Source organism: Dermacentor albipictus, chromosome 6 (assembly GCF_038994185.2).
Source record: "Dermacentor albipictus isolate Rhodes 1998 colony chromosome 6, USDA_Dalb.pri_finalv2, whole genome shotgun sequence".
Classification (NCBI taxonomy): domain Eukaryota; kingdom Metazoa; phylum Arthropoda; class Arachnida; order Ixodida; family Ixodidae; genus Dermacentor; species Dermacentor albipictus.
The window spans coordinates 111,826,808-111,844,212 of record NC_091826.1 but is presented as its reverse complement, the minus strand read 5'-3'; the positions used below and the strand labels follow the sequence as shown (position 1 = coordinate 111,844,212).

Genomic DNA, 17,405 nt, shown 5'->3' with positions numbered 1-17,405 from the left:
GAGCAAACGTAAATAGCGATAATACAATACATAAGTAATAATAAGTTTTGCCTCTCCAAAATTTGTTCTGCCTCATCTGGCATTCCAATAAATACTCCGATGTTTTTTCTGAGCGCTCAGCTTGATTTACTTGCTAATCCTGATTGGCCTTACGTGGTTGAGACGCACATCACAATAAGTAAACGATTTAGAACACGTGGTGAAGGACAGTGCAGGCGGTGTGCGTAGCATTCGCCTAATGACATGATCAGTGAACAACGAAATCAAAGCTATTCAGACATGTACCTGCGTATGCGCTAAAGTGCTCAATGCACGAAGCACTTGCTAGGCCTGCTTTCCTTAAAAGAGAGATAAGGGCTTCGAGCATCACTCGGATTGTCAGCGGTGTGCAACATTCCAAAACGAACTTGGTGTTTTACTGTTTGTGCATCCAGCGCGTTCGCGACTGGAGAACTGTACGCTGTGTTTTATATGTACCTTATAATGCCGTTGCATTGCGCTGCACCTTCCTCCTCCCCTTTCCTCCTCACGCTCTCTTCGCTATCCCCGTCTTTAATCCACCACTGCGCTCCGCGTTCGCTGTTTCAGGCTTTGCTGTGCTCGTTCGCTCGGTTACACCGACGCTCAACACACGAACGAGCGCCTCAGAGCGGCGCTCTCAAATTTTTCCAATACCCCGATCCCTCCGCAAACAACGGTGTAACTGTTTGAAAGACGCGGGTCCTCAGCGCGTGTAGCCGACAACTGCATGGCACGCCGCCCTGCAGTCTGTGGTAACGCTCTGTGCAGGGGTTTCCGACAGCCAATAAGTGCGCATTAACATGTGTGCCTTATATTCTTTGCATTGTCTGTGAAAAATGTGGCCTCCAAGTACGCCATACCACTGGCATACCTCCATTTTCTGGACCCTCAGTTAGCATTTAAAATAAGTTAGGCGAACTACGTTGAAACGCGCAAAAAGGGCGCAGGCTATCCTTTGTATGCTGATCACAAATTGCTGTTGCTTTAGCCGCGTATAAGGTGTTGCTGCACAAATTTAAAACAAAAATCACCGGTGGCGATTCTAACCAATGAACTAAATTACTAACTGAGGCGGACATCACTTTGACGAGAAATAAAATGTTTAATTGACTAATAAACAACATTTTACCACTCAAGTCTTCGCTAATTATTTACAACACGTATAGCAATCTAAGAATTGCTACTAATCAGTTTTAAAGGCGTATATTTATTTATTTATTTATTCAAAATACCCCCAAAGGCCCTGATTACGAGGGTATTACATGGGGGGGGGGGGGGTCAATCACAAGCACTGGTTGTAGTTTGTACATACTAGAAACAAGAGAGGTTAACAGAAGTAATAATACAGCGAAACATAGTTAATATACAAGATAATTAGGTCACAATTATTACAGAGAAAACATTAGTACATATTAGGAGAACATAAGGCAACTGCACTAAAAAACACCAACAAATATCGAAAAACACTGTAAAAGTCCCAAAAAAGAATAATAATACGATTAGTCGACAAGTCGTGAGCGAATTAAATGTTGAAACTTAGTCAAGTCTGGTTCCGTGGCAATGACTGAGGGTAAGGCGTTCTATTCACTTATTGTGCGTGGTAAGAACGAAGATGCATAATGGGATGACTGGCAGTTAATGCGTTTGACTTTGTATGGATGGTCACGGCGTGGAAAAATAACTGTTGGTGACTGAAAGAAATCATCATGAAGTGATGGATGGTGATAAAGCTTATGGAAAAGTGTTAGGCGAGATATTTTACGGCGAAGTGCTAAGTTGTCCAAGTCAGCTTTATTCTTTAACGCGGTGACGCTGGTGTAACGTGAATAATCTGAAAATATAAATCGCGCAGCACGGTTCTGCAAGGCTTCGATGTTACTTATGATATACGTTTGTTCGGGATCCCAGATGACAGACGCGTATTCTAGTTTAGGACGGATTAATGTTGTGTATGCTAGTTTTTTAACATGCACTGGGGCTTCTTTTAAGTTATGTTTAATAAGTCCGAGAGTACGATTTGAAGAGGCAAGGGTAAGGTTAATATGATTATTCCATGATAAGTTTGATTGAAGATTGATGCCAAGGTACTGGTAAGTAGTTGCGAGTTCCACAGGGTTGTTATCAAAGGTGTAGGTGGTTAGAATTCGTGGCCTATTGGTGAAAGACATGAGTTTAGTTTTGGAAATATTTAATGGCATTAACAAATTAGAACACCATGCACTTATTGCGTCCAGGTCAGTTTGTAGTAAGTGGCTATCGGTGTTACTTGTTACACATCGGTAAACTACACAATCGTCTGCAAATAGTCTGATTTTAGATGAAACACAACTGGGTAAATCATTAGTATAAATTAGAAAGAGTAAAGGACCAAGTACGCTGCCTTGTGGAACTCCAGACGTAACATCAGCATAACATGAGTTGGAATTGTTAACTGATGTAAACTGAATTCTAGATGAGAGAAAATCGGTGATCCATGCAATTATAGTAGGGTGAATGTTAAGCTGTGAAAGTTTAAGTACCAACCTATGGTGTGGAACACGGTCAAATGCCTTAGAAAAATCTAAAAATATTGCGTCAACTTGGAACCCGGCGTCTATTAGTGCGTGTATGTCGTTAATAAATCCGGCAAGTTGTGTGTCACATGAGTAGCCCTTGCGAAAACCGTGCTGATGCTTAAAAATAATGTTATGGTCTTCAAGGAAGTTGATTACTTGACTGTGTATGATATGTTCGAGTAATTTACAAATAGTGCTGGTTAAGGAGATGGGACGATAATTAAGGGGAGAAGCACGATCACCTGATTTGAAAATGGGTATTATTTTAGCAATGCGCCAGTCATTAGGAATACCACCAGTTGATAGTGACTGGGAAAATAGAGCTGTTAACAGAGGACAAATACTATGCGATGTATTCTTTAAAATTTTATTGTAGCAATTTTATTTCGCCTCCGTAGCATTCTACGGAGGCGAAAAGACTTGGAACGAATTCTAACTATGGCGCCGTTTTCGAGCCTTGCGCCGTCAGAGATGCGATAAAAACGGGCGTATGGCTTAAGCGCATAACATCCCAAAGTGCCAAAGTGCACTTACTTTTTTCGAGAAAACGATGTCTTATGTACTGAAGCACAAAAGTAACTGGAACGCCAAAATTCGAGATTTAAATCTTATCTTGCCACTGGGGCCATCAGGAAAATTCTTCTCAAGAGGATACACCTTGAAATGTCATCGGCTATAATTCGTAAATTCCAATATGTGCCTTAAAGTATATATAAATAGTCACTTAGTGGAATTATCTCAATTATTTAATTAGTAATTTTAGCTTCTCGTAGAAGTTTTCTTTGCCTGATGAAGTAATTCAGCTCATTGGTTTAAATTTTGCTACCTGCCAAAAATGATGTTTCAAATTTCGGTGCAGCTAAACAAAACACCTGGCGTAGCATTTCTTATATAGTGCTTCTAGAAAAAATTAGATTACCGTACATTCTCTTCTATAACGACAATGCCACGTTACAGTGAAATACTGTAACAAATGAATATTTATGCAGCTACTTATCCATCCACATTATACGTATAACTCGTGCATGTATATGCATAGGTGTCTTGTTCAACGACAAATGTGGGTGTGGCTCGGAGGTGCATCCCTGTGCATGAATTAACGCACTGTTTGTACTACATGAGTTAAAGACAGCCTAGAAACAACGTACACCTTACAAAACGTACTGAAAGAGGCAACACTTTTGTTTAGCAAAAAAGGTCAAACGTAAATGACAGTTCGTTACGCATAATGTCATCCTGCTGACAGCACTTGCCTCCTACTTCTATTTTTTTTTTTGTAAAACAATTCAACCACCGTTTTTTGTTATGTGTCACACACTTGCCCATCTTCAGTGACGTGAGCGCATCTGAAGCAATATTCAACGAATGTTACCGGAGTGCCATTAACGAAGAAAAATATTCGCAGTCGCTTTGGCAGTTATCTAAAGTGAAAAGCAACTGACGAGTCGCGCGCGAAAGTAGGCGGTCAAGACTGGCAAGCCCGTTGCCACTTACCAGACAATTCCGGCAAAGGTTTGGTCACTTCCGCTTCTCCGCTCTTGGTTTCCGATTGTGCACTAGAGACAGACATCGATCCAACGCTGGCAATGCTTTCTGTACGCCCAGCTGAAGAGCGATTTCCATATGGCATTGACGGAAAACCAGCAGTGCTTGAATGGTCGCCAGCCTTGAATGACACGCTGCTGAGCTGTGTCGATGACCCACCATGCCTGAATGATGAACCGGGGGAAGCACTTTGGATTGTGGAACTGCTTGAAACACTTAAGTCGACTGGATAGCCAATGTTACTAGTGGAAGAATTTCCGAAACCAGTATGCACTGAAGATGTGCGAGCCACTGTCGATGCACCTCTAGGGGCTTCCTCCCTAGAAAGGGTAGCCTCGTTATCGATAAGTGGCGTACTGCTCTGTGATATAATCGTTTCAGCGGTATGACGGCTGCGAATGCCTGGGCTCTCTGTACCTGCAATAGAAGGGGGGCTAACCGCAGTGCTTGAAGTGACACCTTCTGCAGTCGAGACGCTGCTTACTCCAGTTGTATATGCAATCGGCATGGTGTAAGCATTAGCGGTACCCGTAGTGGCCCTCTCAAGTCTTATTGAAGTGCCCTTTTCAGTTATATTATAATCGCTCGAAATAGAGGCGCTACCGCTGAGAGCAGAAATCGCGACAGTACCACTAGGAGTCTCACCTAAGCTGCTTGACGGAATGCCTTTTGAACTCGTAAGGGGGCTACAAAGTCTGGTATCGTCGACAGTAATAGTTGTATTAACCCCAGAATGCGTGACGTTCATATTGCCCCCCTTTGAGAACCCGCTGGCCCACCTGGACATACTCCTCGTCGCTACTGACATGCTGTCGGTTGCAGTCGTTCTACCATCAAAGACTGATGCGCTGCTTGAACCCTTTGACGTCCCATTGACATGAGTAGTGGAGCCAACACGTTGAGTTGAAACGTCCCTGGGCACCGAGTGTAGTGCTGCACGTGGAAGAACCAAATAAAGAAGTGACGTTTTAGTACTTGGTACATTTGTATAAAAAATTCATCAACGATTGATCACCGCGATGCTTCCTAACGCGAAATATGTGCTGCTCAGCTCTATATGTGCCTTCATTTCGCGATGTATTGGATGGCGCGCGCAATCTGTCTCGTAGGGCACAATGCAAACGGAAGAGTAGCCCAACTGCCTCGCTAATCGGGAGATCGTGGCAGGCAGCGCGTGGATGACGCATGGGCGCAATTCATAGCAGCCGCCGCAGGCAGACTTCCGTTCATGCAGTGCTTTGTTTCCATATGTGGCATCGGTTGACGCGCTCATCGCGTGCCATCGGTGAACAGACGATGGTGCTAAAGCCTCTTGGTCATTTGAAAGTAACGACACTCTCCTCCCGGCAGCGCTTTCCTCCTCGATTCTCCTCGCCTTTTCTCCTTGGCTCCCGCAGACGGGCCACAGCATTCTACGGAGGCGCGTTACCTTGGGTTAGATGCACGCCCCAGAGGTGTTGAAAATTTTCAGAAATGCTGCTAATCGCATCGATAATGCCGAAGGCAACGTTTATGACGAGTTTGGTTTTTTCACAAAGCCGTATGAACGGGATATACTGTTGTGAAAGGAGCTTTGAGTCGAGTTCGATACTGCAGACAATTTTTCTGCCACACGGTGAGATGCTTCACTTTGTGCGTCTGATCAAGTATTGCTTGTGCCACAGCCCTCTGCGTTTGGCTTATTAAGCGAAAGCCTTAGATCTGTTTCAAGGTCGCGTTGGGAGGGACAGAAAATATCACGTTACGCAAGGAAAGATGTAAGCAAACCAAAGCATGTCCAGAAGTGTATAAGAGATGATTACTGATTAGCATAATTAATTATTGATTAGTGATTGTATTAAGGTGCATAAAACTTAAACGCAATGTTGACTAGCTTGTGCTCGTCACCTGCAATACCACAGGTATACTTGCCGCAATTTTTTTCGGGGCCTGCATTAATTGCGTGACTGACGCACACATCAACGTAAGCTGAAAATAATAGCTCCTCTACAAGCCGCTATTTACATTTTCAGTAAAGGAGGCAGCCTATCGCAGCAATAACGAAAAGTGCAATCGAGAGGCTGTATCGTCACTCAAAATGGTTTCTACCGGGAAAACAACCTATAGTGCTGCATATCCGACAATAAGAATAAGAAGAATAAGAATGGGCTGGAGTGCGTTTGGCAGGCATTCTGAGATCATGAACAGCAGGTTGCCATTAGCCCTCAAGAGAAAAGTGTATAATAGCTGTGTATTACCAGTACTCACCTACGGGGCAGAAACCTGGAGGCTTACGAAAAGGGTTCTACTTAAATTGAGGACGACGCAACAAGCTATAGAAAGAAGAATGATGGGTGTAACGTTAAAGGGAAGCTGAAGAGTCTGTCGAATTCAATAAGACGCTCATGTACGGATGCGGGAAATTGCGCTGTAGCTCCGCCCCCCGTCGAATGCCGCGCGCTGCTGCTGACGCTGACGATGCGAGCGGAGACCGGAAACCGCGGTGTTGTGACGCCAACACTACAGGATTTCCCGCTCAATTTAATCCAAGCGCCAGTCAATTTAATCCTAGCGCCAGTCAATTTAATCTAAGTGCCAGTCAATTTAATCCAAATGCCAGTGATTTCAATCTGAGCGCCACTCAATTTAATCCAAACGCCACTCAATTTAATCCGAACGCCAGCCGAAATAATCCAAACGCCAGTGAATTTAATCCAGACACAATTGAATTCAAGAACCTTTGGATTTCAAGACTTCTGAAAATTTGTGGACATATTATGAGGTAACATCTTGAAAATGAAAGAGCGAGGTGGTAGATCAGTAGCTATCCTGCCGCGGGACTAAAGGAAATTTTTGGAGGTTTTGAAGTGAAAAGCTTCAGCCGGCGTATGTCTGAATTGGCTCCGTAAGCATGTTCGGAGTCGAATTGGCTCTGTAAGCGTGTTCGGAGTCAAATTGGCTCCGTAAGCGTGTTCGGAGTCTGCGCAGGTGGCCCCTGCCGCGCGCTTTGCGTCATTGTTTGACGTTCGCCGTAAGCGCGTGTTTATCGCAGAGGCCGACTTATAACCGCTTGCCGGAGAATAGACGTGCGCATTCAACATGGAAGGAAAAGAGAGTGATACTACCCATACAGGAAGCTGTGTTTATGGCTGTACAGATATCGTAAGACAATGTGCCCAACAATGACGAATAAAGAAGTTTAATAATCCTGCATAACTTATGGTATATATCATTGATAAGCAATTTCCATAACTACAGAAGGCACATGTATAGCATAAACATAAGCTAACCAAAGCATATCCATAAGTGAAACCGTGAGCATAACCATAGGCTAAATCATAAAGCATAACCATAAGCTAAACCGTAAGCATATCCATAACTTAAGCCATAAGCATATTCATAAGTTAAACCGTAAGCATATCCATAGGCTAAATCATAAAGCATAGCCATAAGCTAAACCGTTAGCATAACCATAGGCTAAAGCATAAACATAAGCTAAACTATAAGCATCAGCGAACGTTTTCCCTTCGAGATATCCAGGCTTAACCTTAGCTAAGCCCCAGCCATGTTTTTTTTATTTTCTACTTCGTTATGAGAGCGACACAGCAGATGACAATTCTCGAAATTAACTGAGAGGAAACGTCAGCATGAGCACGTCGAGTTAATGGTACACATGCGATTTGATCATGACTATCAAACGAAACAATAAAGGTTGATTCGATGATAATCACTAGGCCCTCGGCAGGAGGCTTCGGTCGCTAGCGAATACGATTCACTATTCTACTGCCATATCCACAGCCTCGATTCAAAGACCTAGCCATCAGTACCGTTAAAACAGTCATGAATACCATTTAATTGCATAACTGATATGGTCGAGTCACTAGTGGTCACAAGTCAAATACAATGTGCAGTTCGGGGTTCTTGGTGTTTTGCGCAGCATAACGTCACTAGTCGCAAGTGATCACTAGTGGCACAACATTGTGTCACTAGTGATCACAAATCACTCTTCACTATCAGGTAGCAATGGTAGCAGACCAAATGCTCACTGATCGTAAATGATCATAATTGGATTATTGTTTAAAAGTTTCATTTGACATGCATGACGCTATGCATCATAAAAGTGCAAGAACGCCGAACAGAGCTTATCGATAGCGATCATTAATGGCTCTGCAATGTCAGTTAGCAATGTTGACTGATTAAAACTATCATTTATTGACACTTTAATTTACACTATTGACGGCGTGCATGAATGATGGCTGTGACCATCAAACTAAACAAAGTGATTATTTATCACTAGAGTGAATCAATCTTAGTATCTCCTATAGTTATTAAAGTACAGTTAGTGAATAGCCGTCTGAATGACATTTCATTTGATATCTATGACGCTATTCGGCATGAAAATTCGAGAACATCGCAATGAGCGCATTACTAGTGATGATAAAAACTCGGCGGTATCAGTTGGCAGTGGTAACGCAAAAATGCTCATTTTTCTGCAGCTTCATTGATACTACTGACGGCACTCACGAGGGAAAGCTGTCTCAGGGATAGTAAAATAGCCGAATAATATTCAACAGTGACTTAAGAATACGAGTTTATAGTAGGCATAGTTAGTCACTCGCTTCATGGTATTTCATTGCATGTATATGACGTTATGTTGCGCGAAACACCAAGAACCCCGAACTGCACATTGTATTTCACTTGTGATCACTAGTGACTCGACCATATCAGTTATGCATATAAATGGTATTCATGACTGTTTTAACGGTACTGATGGCTAGGTCTTTGAATCGAGGCTGTGGATATGGCAGTAGAATAGTGAATCGTATTCGCTAGCGACCGAAGCCTCCTGCCGAGGGCCTAGTGATTATCATCGAATCAACCTTTATTGTTTCGTTTGATAGCCATGACCAAGTCGCATGTGTACCATTAACTCGACGTGCTCATGCTGACGTTTCCTCTCAATTAATTTCGACAATTGTCATCTGCTGTGTCAGTCTCATAACTAAGTGGAAAATACACAAAAAATTGGCTGGGGCTTAGCTAAGGTTAAGCCTGGATATCTCAAACGGAAAAGGTTCGGTGATGCTAATGATTTAGCTTACAGTTATGCTTTACGATTTAGCCTTTATGCTAAAGGTTTAGCTTATGGTTATGCTTTATGATTTACCCTATGGATATGCTTACGGTTTAACTTATGAATATGCTTACGGTTTAAGTTATGGTTATGCTTTATGATTTAGCCTATGGTTATGCTCACGGTTTCATTTATGGATATGCTTTGGTTAGCTTATGTTTATGCTATACATGTGCCTTGTGCAGTTATGGAAATTGCTTATCAATGATATATACCATAAGTTATGCAGGATTATTAAACTTCTTTATTCGTCATTGTTGGGCACGTTGTCTTGCGATTTCTGTAAAGCCATAAACACAGCTATCTGTATCGGTAGTATCACTCTCTTTTCCTTCCATGTTGAATGCGCACGTCTATTCTCCGGCAAGCGGTTAAATCAAAGATTAAATCAAATAGATATATTCAGCCTCCGGGAAAACGGAGCGCGAGAACAAACCACACACGATCCATCAAGCCTTACGAGTCACGTGTTGATGCTTTTCGTTTTTCTTTTTTTCCTGATGTGATCGAAATTTGGAATGGTTTGCCTGTTGAAGTTGTCGAGCAATTGGACGTGCACAAGTTCGAACGTTCTATCGACATCTTTTGTCAGGAGCACCCAACTTGATGATTATGATATATGAATTTTGTATGTTGTGCAAAATTGTACATTGTTGTACATTGTATTCCCTCCCTGTAACGACCCTCAAGCGAGGGTCAACAGTATCAATAAATAAATAAATAAATAAATAAATATAGGCGGCCTCTGCGATAAACACGCGCTTGCGGCGAACGTCAAACGATGACGCCAAGCGCGCGGCAGTGGCCACCTGCGCCGCCTCCAAACACGCTTACGGAGCCAATTCGACTGCGAACACGCTTACGGAGCCAATTCGACTCCGAACATGCTTACGGAGCCAATTCAGACATACGCCGGCTGAAGCTTTTCACTTCAAAACCTCCAAAAGTTGTCCATAGAGCGCTACGAGACATCCCCGACATCAAATATGCGATCTACGCAGATGATATCACCATCTGGATCAACACGGGTTCGCCAGGGCATATCCAAGAAACTCTCCAACAGGCTATGAACAGGGTGCATGAGGCTGCTCAAACTATTGGCCTTAGATGTGCGCCGGAAAAATCTGAGTTGCTACTGGTCCATCACAAAAGATGGAGACCGCCCATCATACAAATTGTAAACGAAGGCGTGCGGATTTCCCAACCAAAATGTATTAAGGTACTCGGTCTCCACATCCAGAAAGATGGAGGTCCCGCTGCGACGGTGCATCACCTGCTCAGACAAGGAGAACAGGTGCTGCACATGATGCGTAGGGTCTCCAACCGAGCAAATGGAGTGAAAGAGGTGGATATGCTTCAACTAAGAAACGCACTAATTATGTCGCGCCTGCGCTATCACCTGCCCTATACCAATCTCCGCAAGCAAGATATCAATCGCCTTGATGCGTTCATCAGGAAGGCGACAAAGCTGGCCATCGGCATCCCGTTTAGTGCCAGCACTAAGCTCCTACTTGACATCGGTTGTCATAACATGGTGGCGGAACTAGTCAGCATTCATCGTCGTCGCCAAGAACTGCGTTTGCAGCGCACGTGTCAAGGTACGCACATCCTCCAAAGCATCGGCCATCATCCAGAAGCTGCGCCCCTTCTGAACACGTGCCCACTACCCCCAACACAACGCGAACTTCTAACCATAGCTCCACTGCCACGCCACATGAATCCGGAACGAGGCAAGGAGAGGCGACGACAGCGAGTGGCCTACTTCAAGAGGTACACGGCAAGACACCCTGACGGCATATACTTGTACGCTGATGCTAGCGTTGGTGCACGGGGCTCCGCTATAGCAGTCGTGAATAACGACCTCCAAACTCTACATACTGAGTTACTCCCAGAGACAGATCCGACCTTAGCGGAACTGACAGCCATCGCAACTGCGATCAAACACATGCCCCTTAGCAATTCAGCCTACCCAAGAATCATATTTACCGACTCCATGGCGGCTTGCAGGAAATTGTTGCACAACGATCTCCCTGCCCACACTTCGACATTTATTCAAGAGCACCTTCAGGGTCCTCTGGAAATCATCTGGATACCTGGTCATGACGGACTGCCGGGAAATGAAAGAGCTAATCAGCTCGCCTGCGAGACTTTGAACCAGGCACCCTGCATTCCGCGACCAGCCCAGACGAAAAGGTGTGCTCCCCTGCTTCTGCGGCCATATCAAGAGGCAAGACGCAAGTTCTCCAAACTCAGCAAAGTGCTCACCCGTGAACAGGGTGTACTGATTCGACAGGCCCAGACTGAAACACTCCCTACACCAGCGCGAATGAACCTCCTCCGAGGCTTCTTACCTGAAGATCCCCCACCTTGCCGATACTGTGGCCAACACCCGAACACATCCCATATCCTCTGGTCCTGTGGACCACCCCCACCTCCCCTTCCTGCCCCCACAAATCTTTCCCCTAAGCCCCATGCCGGGTGGCTGAGAGAAGCAGCCAGCGCCGACGACCAACGGTACCTTGCGGCGTTTTTCAGTGCTGCACTGAAGAATGCCGCAAGCGAGTGCCGTGGCAGGATAGCTACTGGTCTACCACCTCGCTTTCATTTTCAAGCTGTGAAGTCATAATATGTTCACAAATTTTCAGAAGTCTTGAAATCCAAAGGTTCTTGAATTCCATTGTGTCTGGATTAAATTCACTGGCGCTTGGATTATTTCGGCTGGCGTTTGGATGAAATTGAGTGGCGTTTGGATTAAATTGAGTGGCGCTTGGATTAATATCACTGGCACTTGGATTAAATTGACTGGCGCTTAGATTAAATTTACTGGCGCTCGGATTAAATTGACTGGCGCTTGGATTAAATTCAGCGGGAAAACCTGTAGTGTCCGTTCCTTCGCAGCCTCCGCGACCGTGCCTGACCGTGCTTGTTTCTGCGTACGTGCCATCGTAATCTGCTTCGATCGACCCTGCATTCCTTTGTTGGTGCGTCTGCGTGTATGTAGAGTGGTAGTCAACGTGCGCAGCATCAACTGAAATGGTGGGCCGATCATGCCGGCTTTCTGTGCAGCCTATGGTTGCACGAACACCAGCGCCCGCGATGATGTTGTCTTCCATTACTTCCCACAAGACAAGTAGCTTTTCACGTAGTGGGAGGCTGCTGTGAAGCGAAAGAATTTCAAACCCTCAAAAACAACAGTGCTGTGCTCCAATCACTTCCGTGACGACGATTATCACCAGAATTTATCATTAATGCGTGCGTTGGGTTTGCCAGTCGAGTCGGCTCGTCTAAGGCCCGTCGCAGTGCCGTCAGTGTTCGCGTGCACAAGGAGCTCGTCACTGCTGTCAAGGCCAGCTTTTGCGAAAAGAAGGAAGCTTGAGGTAAGAACCTGACTGCGTGAACTATTGTTCAGTGTAGTTTAATACGTACGAAAGATCAAATGGGGTGAGGGAACAAACGCGAGTTAATGACATCTTAGTTGAAATCAAGAAAAAGAAATGAGCATGGGCAGGACATGTAATGAGGAGGGAAGATAATCGATGGTCATTAAGGGTTACGGACTGGATTCCAAGGGAAGGGAAGCATAGCAGAGGGCGGCAAAAAGTTAGGTGGGTGGATGGTATTAAGAAGTTTGCAGGGACGACATGGCCAGAATTAGTACGTGACCGGGGTTGTTGGGAAAGTATGGGAGAGGCCTTTGCCTTGCAGTAGGCGTAACCAGGCTGATGATGATGATGATGATGATGATGATGATGATGATGATGATGATGATGATGATGATGATGATGATGATGATGATGATGATGATGATGATGATGATCTGACAACAGTTTGTGACGTGCGAGGTGATGGAGTCAAACCGGAATTTAAGCCTACTGAAGAGAACCCAATTTTAATGCAACGCACAAATTGCTGCAGCAAAAACGCTGGTGAGCAGAATTTAAGAAATGCAGTATTACGGGATGCTTCGATACGAACAATAAGAAAGACGCCTCATCTTGCAAACAACGCTGTTCTTTGGCGGAACAAACTTCTTTCGGCCAAGTTTGCCCTGAAGCCGAACATGGTGTTGGGGTACCATCCTCCGTCTTCAAGATGCGTTTGGATTCTTCGGGTCACTATTCTTTCGTGCAGCTTGCCTAGGCATGATGTAAGCGAAATTGGTCTGAGATTTTCAATTTCGAGTTTTTTGCCGGGTTTGGGAATCATCACCACTACGGCGTGTTTCCACTCCACTGGTACTTTGCCTTCCTCCCATAGTTTGTTGAGGTAGAGGGTGAGCTGATCAATTGCTTCGTGGCTGAGGTTTCGAATTAGCGAGTTTCGGATTTTGTCCGCCCCTGCTGCTGTGTTCTTTGTTGTAGCCCTTACAGCCTCGACGACCTCTTCTCTAGTGATGGTCGGTCTGTAGTTGAATTTTCTTAACCCTGGTAGTCGCCTCGGTAGCCTTCTACCGAGATCTTTCCGTAGCATTTTGCCGTACTGCTTGGAGCAGTTGTTCTTCTGTTCCTTCATACTGGTGGATTAACCTCTGAATGGATTTGCTGCTTTCCGCCTTGCGCTTGCTCGGATCCATGAGTGTTCTGAGGATATGCCATGTTCTGGCTGTGCTTAGGGTGCCATTCAGTGAGGTACTAAGCTGCTGCCACCCCTGCCTTGCCAGCTGCGTTGCATACTCCTCTGCTTGCTGAGTTATTTCGGCAATTTTCTTCTTAAGCTTTCTATTTAGCTTCTGACGCTTCCACCGCTTGGTTAGGCCTCGTCGTGCCTCCCATAGCCTGAGGAGTCGTTTTTCCACTTCTGGTGCTTGTTCTGTTCGTTCCACTTCTTTTGTGTAGAGATCTCTTATTTGTCTGAGTTGTTGGCTCCAATCCTCTGCCGAGGTTATGTCCCCTTTTAGCTGTTTACAGTCTACTCGAAAGGCATCCCAGTCTGTTAGACTTCCCTTGCCAATGTTCCTCCTGATGATTTCTGCCTCTGTGCTGACCCTGATGATGTAGTGGTCGCTGCCGAGGTTTTCTGGCAAGTTCTCCCATTCGACTTGCTTAGCGCCCCTGACAAAGGTTAGGTCGGGACACGTGTCCACGCTTACGCTATTGTCCTGTCGGGTGGATTGGCTCTCATCTGTGAGTAGCTCGCAGCCTATGTTTTCTGCAGCTGTGCAGATACTGCGTCCTTTCTTGTCTTTGATTCTACTGCCCCACTGCGGACTCTTCGCATTATTAATCACAGAATTTGCAGAATCACAGAATCTTTGCAGAATTAATCACAGGACTCACGGCCGAGGTGGCTAACATAACCGAGGCAGAGGAAATTGCTGTCGCACTGGCAGCGGAAGAAGGTTATAGAACAGGAATATCCCTCAATATTCTAACAGACTCACAAGAGGCGTGTCGGAGCTATATAAGAGGCAGAATTAGTTACACGGCGCTCAAGATCCTCAGCAGAGTTCCAATCGCTGAGGGACAACCCACACATAACATTATCTGGATACGAAGCCACGCAGGGATCAGGGGCAACGAAGGGGCAGACGGCCTAGCTCAAGGGATGACCAGCCGAGCAGGAACGTCAACCGCCCCAGAGGGGCCACAAATCAACTGCGGGAACAGCTATTCAGAGCTATTAAACCTCTATAAGGGGCTAAGATATCAATATCCCCCACCACATAAAGCATTAACAAAGGAGAAGGCCGCAGGATGGCGGAGACTGCTAACGGGCTCTTTCCCAAACTTGTACATACTAAGTAAGATGTTCCCCACCCAGTATAGCGCAACCTGTCCGTGGTGTGAAGCTAAACCAACATTATACCACATTACATGGGAGTGTGCAAGAAACCAGGCATTCCACAAGCACAAAACACCAAGTGCGGAGCAATGGGAGAGCTGGCTCACCAGCCGCGAGCTAGAGGCTCAAAGAGCTCTAATAGCGCACGCGTGCGAGGCGGCCCGGCTCAGTGGAGCCCTGGAGTAGGGGCCCATCCATGGCTGAAAAGGATCCAAGCTTCAAGAATGAAAACTTCGGCCTCGACCCGCTAAAACCTTAAAAGAGTCAATAAAGTTTTCCATTCCATTCCATTCTTTCGGCCAATGTTATGGAGCCACTGCTTCCTGCGCAAGCCGTCATGCTTTCCTTCATCATCATCATTGTCAGCCTGGTTACGCCCACTGCAGGGAAAAGGCCTCTCCCATACTTCTCCAACTACCCCGGTCATGTACTAATTGTGGTCATGTTGTCCCTGCAAACTTCTTAATGTCATCCGCCCACCTAACTTCCTGCCGCCACTTGCTACGCTTCCCTTCCCTTGGAATCCATTCCGCAACCTTTAATGACCATCGGTTATCTTCCCTCCTGATTACATGTCCTGCCCATGCCTATTCCTTTTTCTTGATTTCAACTGAGATGTAATTAACCCGCATTTGTTCCCCCACCCAATCTGCTCTTTTCTTATTCCTTAACATTACACCCATCATTCTTTCCATAGCTCGTTGCGTCGTCCACAATTTAAGTAGAACACTTTTCGTAAGCCTCCAGGTTTCTGCCCTGTACGTGAGTACTGGTAAGACACAGCTGTTATACACTTTTCTCTTTGGGGATAATGACAACCTGCTGTTCATGATCTGAGGATGCCTGCCAAACGCACCCCAGCCCATTCTTATTCTTCTGATTATTTCAGCCTCATGATCCGGATCCACGGTCACTACCTGCCCTGATTACATGTATTACTTTACAACTTCCACTGCCTCGCTACCTATCGTAAACTGCTGTTCTCTTCCGAGACTGTTAAACAGTACTTTAGTTTTCTGCAGATTAATTTTTAGACCCACCCTTCTGCTTTTCCTCTCCAGGTCACTGAGCATGCATTGCAATTGGTCGCCTGAATTATTAATCAAGGTAATATCATCAGCGAATCGCAACTTACTAAGGTATTCTCTGTTAACTCTTATTCCCATTTGTTCCCAATCCAGGTCTCCGAATACCTCCTGTACATACGCTGTGAATAGCATTGGAGAGATCGTATGTCCCTGCCTGACGCCTTTCTTTATTGGAATTTTGTTGCTTTCTTTATTGAGGACTACGGTGGCTGTGGAACCGCTATAGATATTTTTCAGTATTTTTACATACGGCTCGTCTACACCCTGATTCCGTAATGCCTGTATGACTGCTCAGGTTTCGACTGAATCAAATACTTTCTCGTAATCAATGAAAGCTATATATAGGGGTTGTTTATATTCCGCACATTTCTCTATCACCTGACTGACAGTGTGAATATGACCTATTGTTGAGTAGCATTTACGGAATCCTGCCTGGTCCTTTGGTTGACAGAAGTCTAAGGTGTTCCTGATTCTATTTGCGATTACCTTAGTAAATACTTTGTAGGCGACGGACAGTAAGCTGATCGGTCTATAATTTTTCAAGTCTTTGGCGTCCCCTTTCTCATGGATTAGGATTATGTTAGCGTTCTTCCAAAATTCCGGTACGCTCGAGGTCATGAGGCTTTGCGTTTACAAGGTGGCGAGTCTTTTTAGAACCATGTGCCCATCATCCTTCAACAAACCTGCTGTTACCTGATCCTCCCCAGCTGCCTTTTCCCTTTGCATAGCTCCCAAGGCTTTCTTTACTTCTTCCGGTGTTGCCTGTGGGATTTCGTATTGCTCTAGAGAATTATTTCTTCCATTATCGTCGTGGGCACCACTGGTACTGTATAAATCTCTATAGAACTCCTCAGCCACTTCAACTATCTCATCCATATTAGTAACGATATTGCCGGCTTTGTCCCTTAACGCAGACATCTGATTCTTGCCTAGAATTCCTGTATGTTACCAGCTGTATCCTTATTAATCAGAAATCCGACTCCTAGTTCTTGTCTCTCCGCTAACCCCCGGTGGCACAGCACGTGCCCGCTCTTTAGCACTGTATATGCTTCTTTTGTCCTCCTAACATCACTGAGGCCTATTATGTCCCATTTACTGCGCTCTAATTCCTCCAATAGCACTACTAGAATCGCCTCACTAGATAACGTTCGAGTGTTAAACGCTGCCAGGGTCAAATTCCAATGGCGGCCTGTCCGGACCCAGGTATTCTTAGCACCATCTGCTGCATCAGAGGTCTGACCGCCGCCGTGGTCAGTTGCTTCGCAGTTGCTGGAGACTGAGGGGCCGGGGTTCGATTGCTGT

At 45.2% G+C, this 17,405-nt stretch overlaps 1 protein-coding gene across 7 annotated transcripts in view; it reads right to left on the bottom strand.

Moving 5' to 3' along the window:
• Positions 1-17,405, bottom strand: part of LOC135913307 (uncharacterized) — a 568,389-nt gene that overhangs the window by 411,825 nt on the left and 139,159 nt on the right. For all 7 annotated transcript variants that reach the window (XM_070541258.1, XM_065445900.2, XM_065445902.2 and 4 more), the window contains 2 exons: positions 4,901-5,054; positions 4,071-4,285 (listed from right to left, as the gene is read on the bottom strand). In XM_070541258.1, the coding sequence (XP_070397359.1) occupies positions 4,071-4,285; positions 4,901-5,054 (369 nt within the window). The remainder of the gene's footprint in view (positions 1-4,070; positions 4,286-4,900; positions 5,055-17,405) is intronic.